Source organism: Crocodylus porosus, unplaced genomic scaffold, assembly GCF_001723895.1.
Source record: "Crocodylus porosus isolate Cpor-Errol unplaced genomic scaffold, CroPor_comp1, whole genome shotgun sequence".
Taxonomy (NCBI): Eukaryota; Metazoa; Chordata; order Crocodylia; family Crocodylidae; genus Crocodylus; species Crocodylus porosus.
The window spans coordinates 111,548,219-111,566,227 of record NW_017728943.1 but is presented as its reverse complement, the minus strand read 5'-3'; the positions used below and the strand labels follow the sequence as shown (position 1 = coordinate 111,566,227).

The following is an 18,009-nucleotide window of genomic DNA, read 5'->3' as shown; positions in this document are numbered from 1 at the left end:
TGTTCCCCGCATCATCGCAGCCTGTTAGTGGGGTAAGGCTGCGACCACCAACTCAGGCCACTCAGCTCGAGCCGCAGAGCTCCTGCGGCAGCCAGAAGGGAACTGTGAGTCAGGCTCCGGCCTAAGCTGTTTATAAAGGCCAGGCCCTGCCCCCTTCTGGCCATGTGACCCACCTGGTTGCCCTGGTAACCGGCACCTGAGCTGCCTGGGTGATTGGCAGCCCTGTAAGCACTGGCTCTGGTGGAAGTTAATCGCATGTAGATCCCCGCTTTGATTGGTGCTGGACTCCATGTATCAAAGTCTGGACAAAGTTTGAACGCTTTTTAAAAAGAAGAAACCAGAAAACCACACCAGGAAAATGTGTTTGCCAGATGTCACTTACTAAAGAAAGGATGTGTGCATGACATGAATTACGTTGGGCATCATTCCGTGGAGTACATCAGAGAAAGCTTTGCACATATACATGGCATTATCAGAGAGAAATGCTGAGATCTTGTTAAATTCTAAGCTGTAGTTTACAACAGTCTTCACTGCAGCTTCTGGCACGATAGAAAAATTGACAGATACAAGGTGGACAGGCTCTATTGAAAAACAGGCAGGTTCCCTGATCTTTCTAACTCCTGGATACAAATAAAATGGGCAGAACATAGTTATCTAGGCCATCTGTTGCTTAGTCTGCTACAAATGAGGTTGATTCATATTCTGCCAATGCATATTTTGTAGACTGAACATGCAAAGCAATTACCCTTGCTAGATAATCTTGGCGAAGCTTGTTTGCACATGGGTAACTGCCTGCATTTGGCATGTGTTTTTTCAAGTAGTCCTGTAATTTAGGGTTATTAATTTTCTCCAGAGGAATGTTGGCGGCCGTGAGGACCTCCACTAGCACAAATGTAGCCTCTCTTCCTGTCGGATTGCTTTCCGTGGTTCTTTTAACGATCAAGGACATAGTTGCTTCTTTCTTGCTCTGATCTTCAGCCTCTGCAATAGGCTTTTGCTCTCTCTATGGGATTTGGAATCTGAATGCCGATCAGTGCTGTTTTTTTTCCCCTCAGTGCATCCTGAGTCACGTTGCAAGATGAACAAAACAATGTACCATCATTTGCGTGCAAGGTTCCTGTAGGAAACTGCCTTTTATGATCCTGAGGTGAAATGGATTTGGCTTTCTTAGGTTTCTTTTCACTCATCATCTTCAGAGTGCAGCATTGTATCTGGCTTCTTAAAAGATGGCACCGAAACCCTTTTCCTTTTCTGAGTGGTGCCTTCACTGAGTATATATCAGCGATTCCCAAACTCTGACAGATTGTGCACCACCAATTTTAAAATGATACAACCTTAAGTACCACCAGCAAATTTTTGTCATATAAAGTAATGATAATAAATCTTGGAATGTGTACCAGTGACAGGTTATCTGCGTACCACTAGTGGTACCTGTACCACAGATTAGGAACTGCTGGTCTACATCATTAGCTCAGCTTCTTGGTAGCTTTCTCAAACCATGTCCTCTATGGCTGCAGGGATTGCCGTGCTTTCTTTGTATTCTGGTAAGCTTTTATTTTGTTTCTGGCGATTCCATGCAAAATCACGGGAAATGCCATTTTTTCACAGTGATCATGGAAATCACTTTTTTTTTTTTCAGTTTCTGTGAAAATTGCAAAACTTTGATTTAAGTAGATTCCTAGTTGTATGTGTATATTCAGACTGCTAATACAGAAACAATACACTGGAATACAAGGAAGTTTTTTTTATCAGTGCAGCTAAGGGTTTGTTTTCACTGCAAAGTTAAACATTGGGCTTGATTTGAATCTCATCCATAAACAAATTGAAGTTTAGTGTGTGGTCCTTTTTAAATTGAATTGACTGAGTTGCAAGAGTGTATATCACAGCTCAAGCACAGCTTGTTGTCTTCTAACACAGTCTGCTCTCATTGCAGCCTAAGAGGAGTTAAATGGAGTTTAGATACTTTGTGTGAACTCTGCATTGAAGCTGTACCCTAGGTATGGTCACATGTTCAAATTATTGTGAAGTAAATGAAGGCAGAATTTGCGTTTATCAGCAACTTAATGATAATTGCTCATTGTAGAATGAAATCAAACTCACAGTAGCTTGGTCCTTCATGGATTACCATGGATTTACTTGCATTCATGACAGGGTAAGACCATACATGGCAACAGTGGCTGGCACTGTAACTCACCTGCTTGTTTCCCTTGCAGTAACTTGTTTGTGTGTCCATCACTTAAGCAAATACGGTTACAGCTAATGCAGATTTCAGAATACAGTCAGACCCTGAGTTACATGGGGGATAGTTCCTGAAAAACACCGTGTAAGTTGAAACGGTGTAACTTGAGGCATTAAGTCAATGGAAAATGGGGATAGGGACCTGGGACCAAGATTTGATAACATTATTTCATAATAGAAGGATATTTAAACACAAAATAATGGAATTAGTAGTCTTATTAAAACACTTACTCAGGTTTTACCTTTACTAGGCTTGAAGAAGGAGGTGATCCTCTGCTGCTTCACATTTCTGTCCAGTTCCTTCTGGAGCTCTTTGTAATATGAGAGGAGTTGATCTAAGCCCCTCTTAAATTTGAGACTCCTTTCCAAGCTGGGGTCAAATTCCATGATCTCTTCACTCGAGTTTTGAGCCTTAACACGGGAACTCTTGAATGGCTTTAGTAGTGAAGGCTGGCGTAGTAGCCTCTGTCTCTTCCCTTTCCTCACTGTCGCTGCTGGATGCAGCAAGCTGCTCAAGTTCCTTGTTTGTTGGTTCCTGTTGGTGGGAATCAATCAGCTCAACCACCTCCACATCCTTGATGTCTTCAAATCCCTCTCCTCCCAGCCATTTGGCCAGCCCCACACACAATGTCAGTGACTTCAGAGGCTTCCTCACCATCGACACTGAAGTCACTGATGATCTCAGGCCAGAGTTTGTGCCAACAGGCATTCAAGGTTTGAAGGTCTGACCTCCTCCCAAGCCTCCTGGATTATGCTGGTGCAGTCCAAAATGTTGTATAGCTTCCAAAGCTGCGTCAGATTCTCCACTCTCCCTGCGTCGATTGCGTCCAGTGCTTGTTTGTAGAGCCTCCTGTTGTAATAAGACTTGAAGTCTTAATAATGCCCTGGTCCATACGTTGTAAAATTGATGTTGTGGTGGGAGGCAAAAACATAACAGAAACATTGGGATCAATAAAGGACAATGACTCCGACGTGTGACCTGGCACATTGTCCAACCCAAGAAGAACCTTGAGAGACCGATTCTTTTTCGCAAGGAATTCCTTCACTTCTAGTACAGACAAGTTCTGCAGCCAGTCCTCAAAAACAACACGTGTGACCCAGGCTTTTGTTTTGGAACAGCACACTACCAGCAAACATTTCTTGTTTTTACCCTTCAGCGTATGTGGATTTTCGGCTCGGTACACTAAAAGAGGTTTGCACTTAAAGTCCCCTGAGGCATTTGCACAAAACAAAAGTGTTAATCTATCTTTAAATACCTTGAAACCACTTTGTTTTTTGGTTAAATAAGTCCTGTTGCCCATTTTCTTATTAAAAAAAAAAAGTCCTGTTTCATCACAGTTGAAAACTTGGGCAGGTTCGTAGCCTTTATCTTTAATAAATTCTAAAAACTCTGGCTTGAAATTGCTAGCAGTGTGGATCCAATAAGTTGGCAGGCTATATTTTGCCCACCCCTGTATTAACCTCTAGGCCAGGACCGCAGGCTCTCTACCTTTGCTACCCTGGTGGAGTCCAGGCCTCAGAATAAATACTTACAAACCTATGCCTCAGCACTCTCCTATGCAGGTTACTCATCTCCCCTTATAGCTGTGCCCAGTCCACTGGTTGTTACCCACAGACATTTAATGGAACTTTCTTTTTACGTGGAGTCTCACAAAAAATCCAGAACATAAAATTTAGCTCCATTGCAGTGTAGCAAAGAAAAAGCATTCAGCTTACTGCTGCTGAATGGGCCCTGCATCTTTGGATCCACTGCTTATCTGCTGCAGGACCGTGTTGCTGGGGTGTTTCCCTTACCTTTCAAAGTAGTCCATCCTAGTTCCCCAGCTAGGCTTCTACTCTTCCGCTCAATGCTTGGGACCAGCTTTTATGCCTCTAGCTCCTTCCCCCATGTTGGTTACTTGACCCTGCCTGTGCAGGCTAGAACAGCAGGCCCTCATTAAAAACTTGTCATCTCTAAGAGAGGTGGGTTGAGTTGGTAGCTTGACACCAGCTCTTTCTTGTCACCATCCTTCACCCCCCTTTTTGACTCAAAAAGTCCTAGTCTTAAAAGAACCTAAACCACCTCTGTCCCACAGTATCTCCCTAGTAACGGGAGTTAAACTGCCTGTTATACTGCCCTCGAGCCCTAGCAATATCCTCTGCCTGCTTCAAAACTGTAGGGCAATGAGGAGAGCCAAGTGAAACGGAATGAGACAAGGAGCATGTTTAAAAATTGTTTGTAGATAAATATATGTATAATATGCATATTATTTGTACCTTATAAATTTGGTGAAGTTCTAGCTCATAAATGGGCAGTTGAAAAATGTTCTAATGTGAAACATTGCCAGGGAGGATCCAACTCTGTTCTTTTGCCCCAGGGTAGACAGCAGAACTGAGAAAGTCATGGTCTTGTTCAGCAGAGTATAATGGATGGGATATTATGACAGTTGATGTAACACTTGTCCTCAAGCAGCCATAATGCTGTTAAGTGAGATTTGCAGCATAGTGGTGAAGATGAAAACAAAGAGCATTCATCTGGGAGTTGGGTGGTGGGGGAGGGGTGAGACACAGGACTAGGGGTCTCCTTGATTTTTCAGCTAAAACTTTATTCCTGTGGAGTTGGTGGAACATTACAGTAGGAAAATACCTCACTTTCTTGTCGGGGGATATATAATCACTTCCTTTTCTAGGACTTTTTATTTCATCATTGTTATAAATATAGTAATTGCAGTGAAACTTAAATGTTGAATCTCTTTTCCACTCAGGGAACAATTATTATTAAATTCATTTGACACTTTAAAATAAAATAAAATAAAACGAAAAAATAAAATACTTTATTTTAAGAAGTTGTTTATGGGTATTGCATCTACCTTCATTCTTATCACTTCACATCTGACTCCTTTCATGAGGAGCTTTGTTTCACCCTTCCTCCTAAATCTGACAGATAGTGATGTTAAAATGCTGCTCTTTTTTCAGAAGTTATCATATAATCTTCTTTAAAATGATCTCCTGTCTTCCTGATATCTCTCTTGGATTTTCAGCCATGTTTTTAAAGTCAAACTAGTATTATCTAGGTATTAAACGTTGTGTATCAATTAGGGATGTAAATATTGTTTAAAAATGATCTATTTAACCTCCTCTAATTATATTGGTTAAACCAGGACTGGGCAAAATACGGTCTGTGAGGCCCCTAAAACAGTTTTGAAAATTAAAATGTATCTGTCCTTGGTTCCTGTCAAAAATGACAGCCAGGGGCAGTAGGGCCCAGGGGAATCCTCAGTGGGCTCCTGCGACAGCAGGGCCTGCCTGCCCCTGCCCCCCCCCTGCAGGTCCAGCACAGGAAGCTTAGGTGGTGGTGGTGGGGGGAGGGCAGGGAAGGAGCTGGTGTGGAGCGTTGGGAAAAGCAGCCCCTCCTCCACCCCGTGGCCACACTCCCTGTTACAGCTGCTGGCAGCCCACGTGGGGCTGTCCTGAGCAGGCACAGGCAGTCCAATGTGGGCTGCGAGGGGCTGCAGTATGGGGCGCCAGCCATGGGATGGGCAAGGGGCCACTTTTCCCCCACACTTAGCACCAGCTTGTAACCCGGCCCTGCTCGCAGTCTGGGCTCCAAGCTGGCTCCAGACTCACCCATCGATGGCAGCAGCTGCAGCCCCCCCGCTTGCTGCACCAGGCAGTGTTTGCTGCTGCTGCTGCCCACCTGGAGCTCAGGTGCTGGGCAGCCCAGAGGCAGCGCTGACAGCCTCACCGCAGCCTACTACAGTGTGAGCTCCAGGTGGGCGGCAGCAGCAAACACTGTCCAACACAGCCCAGAGCAGGGCAGTAGAGGTACAGGGTCCTGGCTGGCAGGGGCTCTGTGGAGCCAGGCCAGCTCCCCCCTCCCCCTGCTGGTGCAGCCCAGCCCAGCTCCACAGACCCCTAGCAGCCTGCACCTGACTCGGCCCCACTGGTGCTGGCCCTAAGACATTGGTTCCAAGACATTGGGACGTTGGTCCCAAGATGGGGGCGGGGCACCTGTCAAGGGGCAGGACTACCCAGGGGTGGGCAAAATACAGGATCAGGCCTGCAGTAGGTTTTTGTACGGCCTGTGGTGGGTCCCTCAGTTGCACCTGGCTCAGCCACCATCCAGCTGTGGTGCGTCCTGCTTCCCCCAGCTCCTTCTGGTTGCCGCCACCACTGAACCCAGCTCCGCTGTACCAGCGGGGACTCCTGCTGCACAGCCTTGACCCTACATGCTGTGTGCCTGCACTGGGCTAGCCTGCCCAGGCTCAGCAGCAGCAGCATAGAAAAAAAAAAGCTGTTGCTGAGTGCAGGGGAAAAGTGGCCTCTCTTCCTTCAGCTGCTAGCCATTTGTGCTGCAGCTACCCAGAGCTTGTGCTGTGCTGGGCTGTCCTGTGCCACTGCTGTTGCCTCTGGGCTGTGCAGCAAGGCAGCGGTGGCAGTGCAGAGCACACATCATCCCTCCCCGCCCCCACAAACCCCATCTCCTCCCACATCCCCTAAATTACACCCCCCACAAACTTCCAATACCCACCCACATGCCCATACTTCTCCCTCCACACCCCTCCCCCAATATATGAGTAAGACTTCATTTTGAGCTATTATGCAATCACTTCTATATACACTACAGAAACACACGAGGACAAAAATATTTTTTCAAATAAATTAAAATGTTACTGTCAGTGTTTGATTTTTAATTTAATTTATAATTTATAAATTTTTTTCTGGGTCTAAGGTGGCGTACCCCCTTCCCTAAAGGAGTTCTTCTGGGGGCAGGGGGAGGGACTTCTAGTGGCAAAGGTCAGGGGTTAGGGGGGCTGGACTTCTGCTCCCAAGATATCAACCAGGGGACAGGGCAGCTGTCAAGGGACAGGGTTATCCTTGCAACCCTCAACAGCCCGCGAATACTAATTAAGCTGCTCTTCACCCAAAATAATTGCCTGCTCTGAATTGAGTGATGACAGCAGCTTGGACACAGCTGCTTCTCTGGGCAGGGGTGGGATGGGGGGAGAGGAGGCAGTGGCAAGCTCAGTTAGGCAACACAGCTCACATGAAGTCAGTGCACTGGGAGGGAGCAAGCACCTGTGAGCAGCAGCTAACTGCTTAATTGATGAGTCATTAGGTCACCTGCTATTTTCCTCTTTAACCTCATAGGCTATAGGTACTAGTTCATCTCGTCATCCTTCCCCCACCCCGTGCCTGCTCTGACACTTTCTGGTTCCTCCTCCAGCACCCCAGGGCTTCCTCTCCCCCCTCCTCCCCCGCAAAACAGTACCCAGAAAGCTAACTGGTTATCCCTGGGATTATCAGTTAAACAATTAAGCATTAACCTTTCACACGTGTAGTATCAATGAGGTTTAGACTAGAATTCTTTATCAGCTCAAGTTAAATGATGTTAATTTGAGTCAACTGATATGAAGGTATATCTCTAGATAATTCATAAATTTTCAGCTCTAGACTTCTTTTCTTGAGACATCTTTGTTTAGCTTACTTCTAGTGCATATTACAAAAAATGTTTGCATTGCAGTTGTCTGGATGGATGCATATTTTATTTTAACATGTATGTATGTATTTCTGAAAGGCACTTGTTCAGCAGACATTGTCAAGAGGAGGAGAGCGAAATAAAATACCAATAAAGTGTCAGTAGTTAGCTATTGTAGATTTTCTGTTGCTAAAAGGATATTAAAAAGTGTTAGTAGAACTTTCCCTATCATGGGCTACAGATTCATGCTTCATTTTATACCATGGTTAGTTAGACATTGGTTTTAAAAATCAGCTCTGTATTTTTTCCAACTATTTGTCCTTAATTTTAATGTTGCTTCCAAAGAAGTCCAAGGAGAAGCAATAAAGGGAAACTATATTAATCTTTGCAGTTTTATTTTTAGTAGTAAAGTAATAGTGCATCTATTACTTACTATTACTTTATTTCACTCAAATCATTCTTTTGGCTTTTCCAAAGAGTATAAGAGGAAAACTGCTTAATAATAATATAGGTTATTAGACATAAAAGGGTTAATATTAACCCATTTTAATTCATGTGGTTTTCCCCCACTTTTGGTGTTATTTAAGAATTATAAATCATGGCTTCAGTTACTGCAGTGAATTAGCATATTATGTTCTTAGCCTTCTCTTTACCATATAGGTCAGTGTCTGGAAATTAGCATCTACTCAAGCCAGTTTAATTTTTGGAGTAAAAAACAGTATATTCCCCTCACAATGTTTAAGAATCTATTTACAAACAATGAAAGAGATGGTTATAACTATCTTACTGTGTAAAATTATTTTCCTGTCCTAAGTTAATGATTGCTTGTGTTACTGGTTTCTCTCTCGTGTTCAAGTAGGGGGCATTTGGTACCTGGTCATTCAGGCAATCCCATTGCTTCAGGCAATCCCATTGTATTGATATGTTACTGACATTTCATTTTATAAAGTTTCTTGTCTTCTTGACTATGTTGTTGAGTCCTGTAACAAACTGAATTTTTGCATATGATCTCAAGTAGACTATACCAAACAGCCAATTGCTCTGCAGAGTTACTGTTAATGTAAAAATGAAACCTCAGTTAGTAATCATAGTGTGTAACAGAGTATACATGAGTTTGTGGACTTATGTGGCTGAAGCAGACAAACATAAATTGCTTGATTATATTTTTTAGTTCAGCTGCAGCAGTTCAGTAACAGTAAGTAATTCCATTGTATCTATCCAAATTATTGTAGGTGGAAAGCCAGGATGAGCACTTTAAAATCATGTAATGATTATTATTATTTAAATCCTTGGAAATCAAGTTGAAATGTATTTATTTATTTAAATTGATAAGATAATTGGGACTTTAGATTGCGTGATGAATTGAACTGGAAGAGACAGAACATTCAAATGCCATTACTAGTAGTAGCTCTTCTTTGAAGTGTACAACACTGCTGTAGACCAGAACAAAATATTGAAAAATATAGACCTGAGGCTACAGCTTTAATAAGAAGCTTTTTGGAGCAAATTATGCACACTTACGTCTATCTGTGGTGACACGTACATGTGTCAAAAATCTGAATGGAGGCCACTGAAAATTAGATTCTTAATTGCTTGTTATAGGCATATTCAAGTATTGCCACAAGATCAGCTTCTTTTCTTTTTTTAAAGTAGCTATCTTGACTGCCTTTGTTTTTAACTTGCTTGTTTTATTTTAGCTTGGAGAATCTGTTTATGTGAAAATATTGATTCATTGTCTTTAATTTTTAATTGCCTGTTTTCCAGCTATGCTGTTTAGTATCAGGACTCCTAACATTTCTTTTCAAGCCTGTATCAACCATAGTTATCCTTCAATACTGAAATGTACTGCCTTTTGTTTGTTTTGTATAGTAGGATTACTGTTAATACAGCAGTGTCCAACGACTGCCCCAGTTATGATAGGGATTCCATTTTGTTGTTTTATGTTTGCATTAACAGCTATGGCCGGTACCTTAAATTGCTTATACTGCAGGCAAAATATGGCTAAGAGGGAAAGGATAAAACACTGAAACCCAATGGTCTAGGGCAGGGGTTGGCAGCTGATCGCCCAGAGACTCAATCTGTCTAATGGAGCCTGTGTAGAGGGGGCTCCAGTGGCATTTTGGTGGCAGGGGGCTTTGCCCAGGTTGTGGGGTGGAGCAGAGCCAGCCCACCTTGGACTAGCATGGATAATTTCAGCCCACTGCTCCTGAAGCATTGCTGACTCTGGATCTAGGGTAATTTTAGGCATGTGGCAAAGTTATTTCACAAAGATGAAGGAGTCAAAAGTTAGAAAATATCAGAATCAGTGTTCCATGTATAATCTTACTTTACTTCCCTTGTTCACGTGCACGATAATACAATCCTTAATTATGTGGACACCCGTGGTATTTTTCTATGGGACTCTGCCTCAGTCAGTGAATAAGTAGTTGTTTGAAAATGTGTTATAGTTAGGGATGTACGTAATTTGCAGTTTTTGTGGACACCACAAAATTTGGAATTGTCCGGAAAATCAGCAACAAAAAATCTTAATTAAAATGAAATGCTGGTTCCCCTGTGAGCGCCAGTAGTCCACAGTGCCTGGTGGGGTGGTGTGAAGGGCAGCAGACAAGATCACTGCTGCCCTGTTGTTCCTACTCCCTTGCCCTAGCCTCTCTGCTGTTCAGTGCTGAGGGGTGGGGCCATCGTAAAATGACCACAGAATTAGAGCATTACACCATGATCAAAAATTTAGGTAGACCCCCTAGTTATATTTTTGGGCGCAGGCTAAGGAAATTCAAGAGTCTTTTGTAAAGGAGAGTGTGAGATAGCAGTAACCAGTGATCCTACATGTCCCTTTGCAAATAATGTTTATATTATAATAGAATCCAAAGGCTCTGATCGGGATTGTGATCGCACTGTTCTGGATATTCTCTAGCCAGAGGACATTTCTGTTTATAGGATCAGAACCTATTTAAATCAGTAGGCAAAGCTAAGCACATTCATGTTGGCACAGAGTCGTACAGAAGAGACCATTCCTAAGGAGGAGCTTCTGTATGTTTGTGTCAGACAGACAGGCAGAATGTGGCATGGGATTTAGGGAAGGTGGTATGCAGGTGAAGTCCATGGGCAAGGTTCCCATGGCACTGGGAGTCTGAAGCCAGAGTTGGGGTGAAACAGAAGCTGTGCCAAGGTCAGGTTGAGTCAGGAATTTGAACCAGAATCAGGAGCCACAGCCAAGTCAAGATACTATAGCACAGGATCTGGTGTCAGCATATGCCAAAGTTCAGAGCCAGTGTCGGAGAATACCAAAAGTCAGAACTGGAAGAGGAGCCAGAGTCAAGTCAGGATGAGCCAAGAGTTTTGAGAAGTAAAGCAAGAAAGCACAAGAATGTCAGGTCCAAGTACCTAATTCTTTTCCTGGACAGTTTACAGCAGGTGGGGCCTGTTACCTGTGGCCTTAGTGGATTGGCTATCCTGAGTGCCCCACTAGGATCAGCTGGGCCCAGGGCACTGATCCCAGCAAGCTGCAGGTGGAGCCTGTTTCTCTGAAGCCTCAGGGGTTGAACTGCCCTTATCCTGTGATTGGGAACAGCTGGACTCAGGGTTGTGATTTGGTCTCATTATGGGGGGTTGAGGGAGGTGTGTATGCACATGTGTGCACACCAATACATAAAACTGAACTAAGATAAAGTGCCTAACCTTAACAATAAAGGTAGTATTTAAAAACCCACCAGTGACAAGGAAAATAATTTCCTGTTACAAGCAGGAAATAAAAGAAAATGAGTTAAGACACTTTATTTAAATCACCTGGCACGCTGATATATTACTGTCTCACAGAGAGGACTTCTCTGATGGATTTGGGCAAAGTAGGGAGTGCAGGGAATGGCTGTACGTGACTCTTGGCCAATTTTAACTTTTTTTGGTCAGTAGTGGATGTTTTTCAGCCCTACTTAGTATCTGCTATATTTATTCAATTTTGGGTTTGCCACAATTTTTTCTTAAATGTCTTGTTTAATGTACTCTAAAATAACGTAGCATCCGTTTAAGATTTTTGTTGACGTATCATGATAAGTGCTGCATGTTCAAAGTCTGTATTTAAGATGGTGGGAAAGCCTGGGAGGGCAGGGCAGAGGTTGGGAGATGAAGGCAAATTTGTGTTTGAAAAGAATTATTTATGTGTTATATGGGAGTTGCAGGAAATTACAGAAAGCTCACACTGGTGAGGGTGTGACATCGAAAGGCCTGCTTCTGGAATGTACACCTGAAGTAGAGCCAAACCTGGGTAATATCAGTTCTTTTTATATTCCACCTGTTATCAAAGCTTTCATAATCAGTGGCTGACTTGCATACATCACAATGCAAAAAATCTGTTAGGGCCCCTTGGACAGTCACAATCTGGTTAATGTCAAGAACTTAACTACTGTACTTTCTTGCATACCCTCAACTTGGAATATGATGCACAGCTTACTTTTGACAGGTAGAATGAAGAAGAAAAAAGATTTTCCCAGAGTTATGGCTGTATTAGAGCAGAGACAGAATGTAATCTTTGGCTGACTCACCCTCCCTTTCATGCTTAATTAAAGCTCAGAGGTGGCCAGAGTTACTCACCCTGGGAGCCACATCCAGTCCTGCACTGAAGGTCAAGAGCCGCAGATCTCTGCCCACTTCTCCAGTTTAATGTTCAAGAGCTGAGCACTGGTTGCGGGATTGGGCTCCTGCTGCCGCAGGGCCAAGCTGCTCTGGCTTTCACCGTGGGAAGCATTCCCTGGGGCAAGCAGTGCGACTGCAGACCCAGCCCCGGCAGCCCAGCTCCTGAACCAGCAGTCCCAGAGGGGAGAAGTGGGCGGGTCTTCGTCTCTGGAGAGCCGCACATACTGTGCTGGCAAGTTTCATTTGGCTTGCGAGCCGCAGTTTGGCCACCACTGCCCTAGCTGCTGCTGTAAACTGGTCTCCATGTGTGGATCTATGATTTTGAAAAAAGCTAAAAAGTTTCCAGGGCTGTGAAATAGAAACCAGGAGCAGCCAGCAGACAGTAAATTCACCTTGCTGGGGTCACCTGTCTCCAGTTTTATTTCCTGCCTGGTGCAGGGGGCTGAACCCGATGATATTCCTGAGGTCCCTTCCAGCCTTACAACCTATGAATTGCACAAGAAAGGTTAGCTTGATTAGTGGAACATCAAGACCATTCAACAGGAGAGATGATGGTTAGCCACTGTAGAGTGAAGAACAACGATCCGTTAAGTAAGTCAACTTCCTTGGCTGCCTGAAGGGTATACCATAGCTGCTACACTATGGAGCAGGAATCAAAGCAGGGTGCTTCTCTCTCAGGTAGAAAATCAGCTTCCTAGCTTAATACATGCATCCCGGTTTTGGGGGACTGATTTTTTTGCGGGGGGGGGGGGGAGTTCTTGGTATATGTGAGAAAATATGGTAATCTGCTGGGTGTATTTATTACTTAATGTCTCAAAGTAACTTGCCTTGTTAAAATACACATAAAAATATAATAGGAAACATTTATATTTGTGTGAGAGGCTCCTCAGCTTCCTCAGCTCCTGGGAATGTAAGTTGTTGTTGCTCAGGCTGTGTTTGGCTTGTGAAGCAGTCTGTTTGGTAGCTAAACTGCATAGGGTGCATGAGTTCTTAGTGCATAGCATGGCTTTTACAGCAGGCTTGGGAAAGCCTTGAAAAAAGACAACAAAATTAAGAAGAATAATGAGAGATGCAGTGCTGGTATGGTTCCATGAGAGGTGCATGTAAGAGGGCTTACAGGGTCTTAAGTCCTTCTCAGCTTTTTGTGCAGTGATGTAGCCTCTCTTCTCTTTTGTGAATTAGTGTATAATTTTTCGGCTTGCATAATTATTATGGATTTTACTTTGTTTCTTATGTTGGATATTAAATAAATGTCACAATTGGACATTATGTAAACTGCCAAAAATATACAAAAGTATGGTATAAATTCTAGCCTTCGTGTTGCCCTTTATAAAAGCATTAGAACATGAAAAAGTGCTTCTTGGTGTGCAACTCCTGTTATTGTCATTTCCATTTAATATCACCAGCATTTGTTGGTTCAATGCATGTGGCATTATCCGGGCTTGAGTGTAATGTGTAGGGTTTTGTTTTGTTTTTTTAATTCTACATTCTGACCTTTTTTTCTTCAGGCAAGAGTGCAAATCGGAAGATGTTGCTTGCAAGAGATCTGAATCTGAACCTGAGGAATTATCAGATGAACCAAACACAGACACTTTCTATGGAACCTCTCCTCCTAGTACACCCCGACAGATGAAACGTATGTCAACAAAGCATCAGAAGAATAACGTAGGGAGACCAACTAGCCGTTCCACATTGAAAGGTGGGTGACGCTTTTTTAACACTATTTTACTTACAGGGCTGGAAGCTAGTAGTATATAATGTATTTATGTACGTTACGTACAGTTTTTACAGATTATTTCTGATAACTCCATAGTCTGTTTTCCCCTATTTCCTCATTTCTATAGATTCTGTAGGCCGCTTTCATAGAGAACTGTGTGCATTTAGCATTGTCTTCCCTCTCTCTAGTTCACTTTGAGTAATGAAATTATAGTTGTCATTACGTTTGTCTAGTCAGCAATCAAAAATAGTTTTTCATACCATTTAGTTTTGTTAACATTTAATTTCAGTTAAAAATGATAAATACTGGGAACTGACCCTTGTAAGTATACATATAGATCTATCTATCCAATGTTACAAAAATTAATAGGAATATGTTGTAGGAAGCAAACAAACATTTTGATAAAACTTGCCCAGATGAACAGCATCCTTTCTTTGCATGGTGCAAACTTTGCGTGGTGCATGGTGTATCTTGCATGGTACATGGTAGGATGCAGTTTTCAAGGGCTGTGGTTCCAGGTTACAAGGTTATACTGGTTCCTATAGTTAGTTTAATGTTTCTGTAAAAGTTCCCTATTTTTTACTGTGTGAAATAGCCAAAGTGGGAGAAATGACTGCTCTACAGTGAGTATATGGGAGGTTTGTCAAAGTAGTAGCAAAAACAAACCAATAAAATACTACTTTTCGCCCTTTGTCATTTATATTGTTAGATAGTGGTGTTTAACAACAATAAATAAAATGCTTTCAGTCAATTTAGTTTGAAATTTAAGTTGGGGATATTCTTTAACATTGCCTAGGTTAAGGATTCAGTTTTTTGTCTTGATATTGATATTGACTTCTACAAGGAAATGCATGTACTTTATTTTTCTTTTCTTTTTTTTTAATATTGGTAAGCCCTGTTTATACATTGTGGCAAAACTTTGAGGCTGTTTTTCAAACAAATTATTGGTTCATTGTCATCATGCAGAATATACTGTTTTTTTTCCAATCATTCTTGTCAAAGTTGATTTACCTGAATTATAGTGGTAGCTGTCACAGACCCAGCTGTCAGGAAGTTCACGGAGTCCCAAGATTTTCTCCTCTATTCCACTAGTTGTCTCACGGAACAGCCTTAGGCAGTGCTTTTCAACCCTTTCAAGGTCAGGGCACCTCTCCTCCCCTTTCAAATGTGGTGGCATTCCTGGGTGAGAACCACTGTTGGTGCTATCTCAGCTTACCTGAGTGCTTTTCAGCCAGGTTCTGTGGCCAGGAAGGGTTGTGCAGCTGTGATGAAACTGCCTTATGCTGCAATGTCAGACAGGGAATGCCTGTACCATGTGCTCATCCTGTATTAGAGACCTGATCAGCCTAAAGTGGGCAGGAGCTGACTCCTTCTGGTCCAGGAATGCCAACACTCCTTCTGAAACCCTTCCTGCCACCACATCATGGGTGGATCTAGGATTCTGAAAACAGGGTGCAGAAAATATGGTATATTGTGACATATAACAGACTATATATTTTTCTCCAGTTAGAAACTAGAAGCTTTATTTACTATGCTAGGGGCTCAGAGCAATATTATTCAGTTTTAAGATGGAAGCAAAAACAAATATAACTTTATTGGAATGTGCAGTAATTTCCTATATTATCTATTATGTATAAAAACACAACAGGCTAGGAAAAAATAATCAAAAGATGCTGTTTCATTAGTCTTGTAATCATTAGAAATAAATGTCCATCTCTCTTCCAGATTCATAAAACAATCCTAGCTTTTTTGAGCAATTTGACAGTGCATCCAGTGCTTCACTGAAAGTTATTTCCACACCTGAGTTACTGTTCACTGAGTTAACACTTTTAACTAGAGTTAAAAACTACGTGCAGGGCTGTGAAATTTTTAAGTTTTTGGTAGGCCAGGAATCAAAAGGGGATGCAGCTGCACCGCTGCACCCACCCTGGATCTGCCCCTGCACATGCACATAGATTATCTATCATTCAGATTTCTACTGCCCTGGACTGACAGAGACTGGCGGGAGTTGGGCAACCATGGGTGAGGAGAGTGCTGTAGGAGAAGTGGGAGGGGCAAAGTAGAGAGCTGGGCAGCCACATGGGAGACCTGGCAGGGTCTAGTCTTGCCTCTGCCTGCCAGCCCTCTAGCTGCAAGTCGAGAACTCTGCGCACTGGAGAAGGTATTAACATTTAATGAGTGATTGCTCGCAGCACACACCAACTTTAACTGCCTAACATTGCTTAGAGTTAGTGTTCAAACTGTGAAGTATAACAGCACTCCTAGAGTCCTTCCTCTCTGAGGAGTCTGGAATTTCCTTCTGTAATTGTCCACCTTCATGAAATGTACTTGCTATTGTAAGGCTGATATTTCTCTCTTACCCTCCAAATTTTGGATGCCCATCCCAATAATTGGTTGTCATCTAGTATCAGTAGCCCTTTCCACCGTCTCTCTGGAAGTGATAATTGCTCTTGGCCTTGTAAAGTAATTGATACTTAATAGTTTTGCCTCTCCCCTGTTTGTTAGCTATGCATAGGATGGTTCTTCTGATGTTTAAATGGATATTGTCCTCTGATCTGGTTATACTTATTGACAAGCTGCATCCCTAATTGGAAAGATACCTACAGGTTGCATCTACATGTGCCGTTAAGGTGATGTGGTAAACTCTTGTGCAGTTTGCACTAGAGTCAGCTGTTCCTGGGTTCAGTGTCTGCATGTATGCCCAGGACTGCAGCAGTTTGAGCCAGGGCGAAATAACCCTAGGTTGGTAAGGGGTCTAGGAGGTCAACCGCAGGCTCTAAGTGTCAGTGTCAGGCAGTGTCACTGTCAACATGTGCATTTCAGCACACATAAATACTTTGCCGTAGGATAGTACTAAGTACTAGTGCGAAGTTAGTTAATTTACTGTGCCGTAATGCCAGTGCACATGTAGACCGTGACACTTCATTGCAGAGCTAATTAGTCAACAATGCAGTAAAATGCACATGTAGATGCATGCAGAGAGAGAACAACATGATCTATGCATATGCTGACCATACGGAAATCCAGGACATCTTGAAAGATGCCCCCTGCCCCCTTCCACCAAGTCAGCAGTGCTGCTGCAGGCGGAGGCGGGGTGACATGGTACACCAGGCAGCTGGGTGGGTAGTGCTGCCTGTGTGGTGTTCCATACCACTCTACTTCTCTACCGACTGTGCCCTGGCCCCTGCATTTCTGAGACTTATTTTAACTCTCACTAGCTGGCTAGGACCGGCCTCCAAAATTTGGGACTATTCCAACTAAACTGGGATGTATGGTTACCCTATCTATGCAGCAGTAGAAGTGATGAATGAATACAGCTTCTCATTAGCTTTTGAAAGGGATCAAACCCAGGTTTATTTAGATTCAAGTGGGGTTAAATATCTTTGCTTGAGACACTCTGAACCCCCACCTCTCTCCAGCTTTTAGAGTCAGTTTGTTATGTTGGCATTTGGTTTTTGTCAGAAACATTTCAAAGCTTATTTTAAAGTGGTTATTTATACTATATGTGATATAGCAACATTTGAGTGTATTTGATTGAAAGGATTACTTTGCCAGGGTGGAATGGAATGTAGAGAGGTAAAAAGGAAAAAAAGAAAAATACAACAAAGCTGACTGAAGAACTGCAGAAGGCTTTTGTAAAATTGAATGGGCGACAAAATGGCAGATGAAGTTCATCATTGATAAGTGCAAAGGAATGCCTATGGGAAATAATTTGAGCTGCACATACCTGATGATGGGCTCTATACTGACTGTTACTACTCAAGAAAGAATATTGAAATTATTTTGGATGGGTCTGGAAATTTCAGCCCAATGCTCAACAGCAATCATAGAGAAGTAGGGCTGGAAGGCACCTCTGTAAGTCATTTAGTTCAACTCCCTGCCCGACAGGATTATCCCTGTCCAAACCATCCATTATAATCCATAATCTAACTTCTTAGTAAAACTGTGGTCAACCCTGACATAACAT

The 18,009-nt window shown here is 42.8% G+C and overlaps 1 protein-coding gene across 5 annotated transcripts in view; it reads left to right on the top strand.

The window, feature by feature from the left end:
* The window catches only part of MAP3K4 (mitogen-activated protein kinase kinase kinase 4), a 152,232-nt gene that overhangs the window by 44,974 nt on the left and 89,249 nt on the right, over nucleotides 1-18,009 (top strand). For all 5 annotated transcript variants that reach the window (XM_019549991.1, XM_019549994.1, XM_019549992.1 and 2 more), the window contains exon 2: nucleotides 13,834-14,024. In XM_019549991.1, coding sequence (XP_019405536.1) covers nucleotides 13,834-14,024 — 191 coding nt within the window. The remainder of the gene's footprint in view (nucleotides 1-13,833; nucleotides 14,025-18,009) is intronic.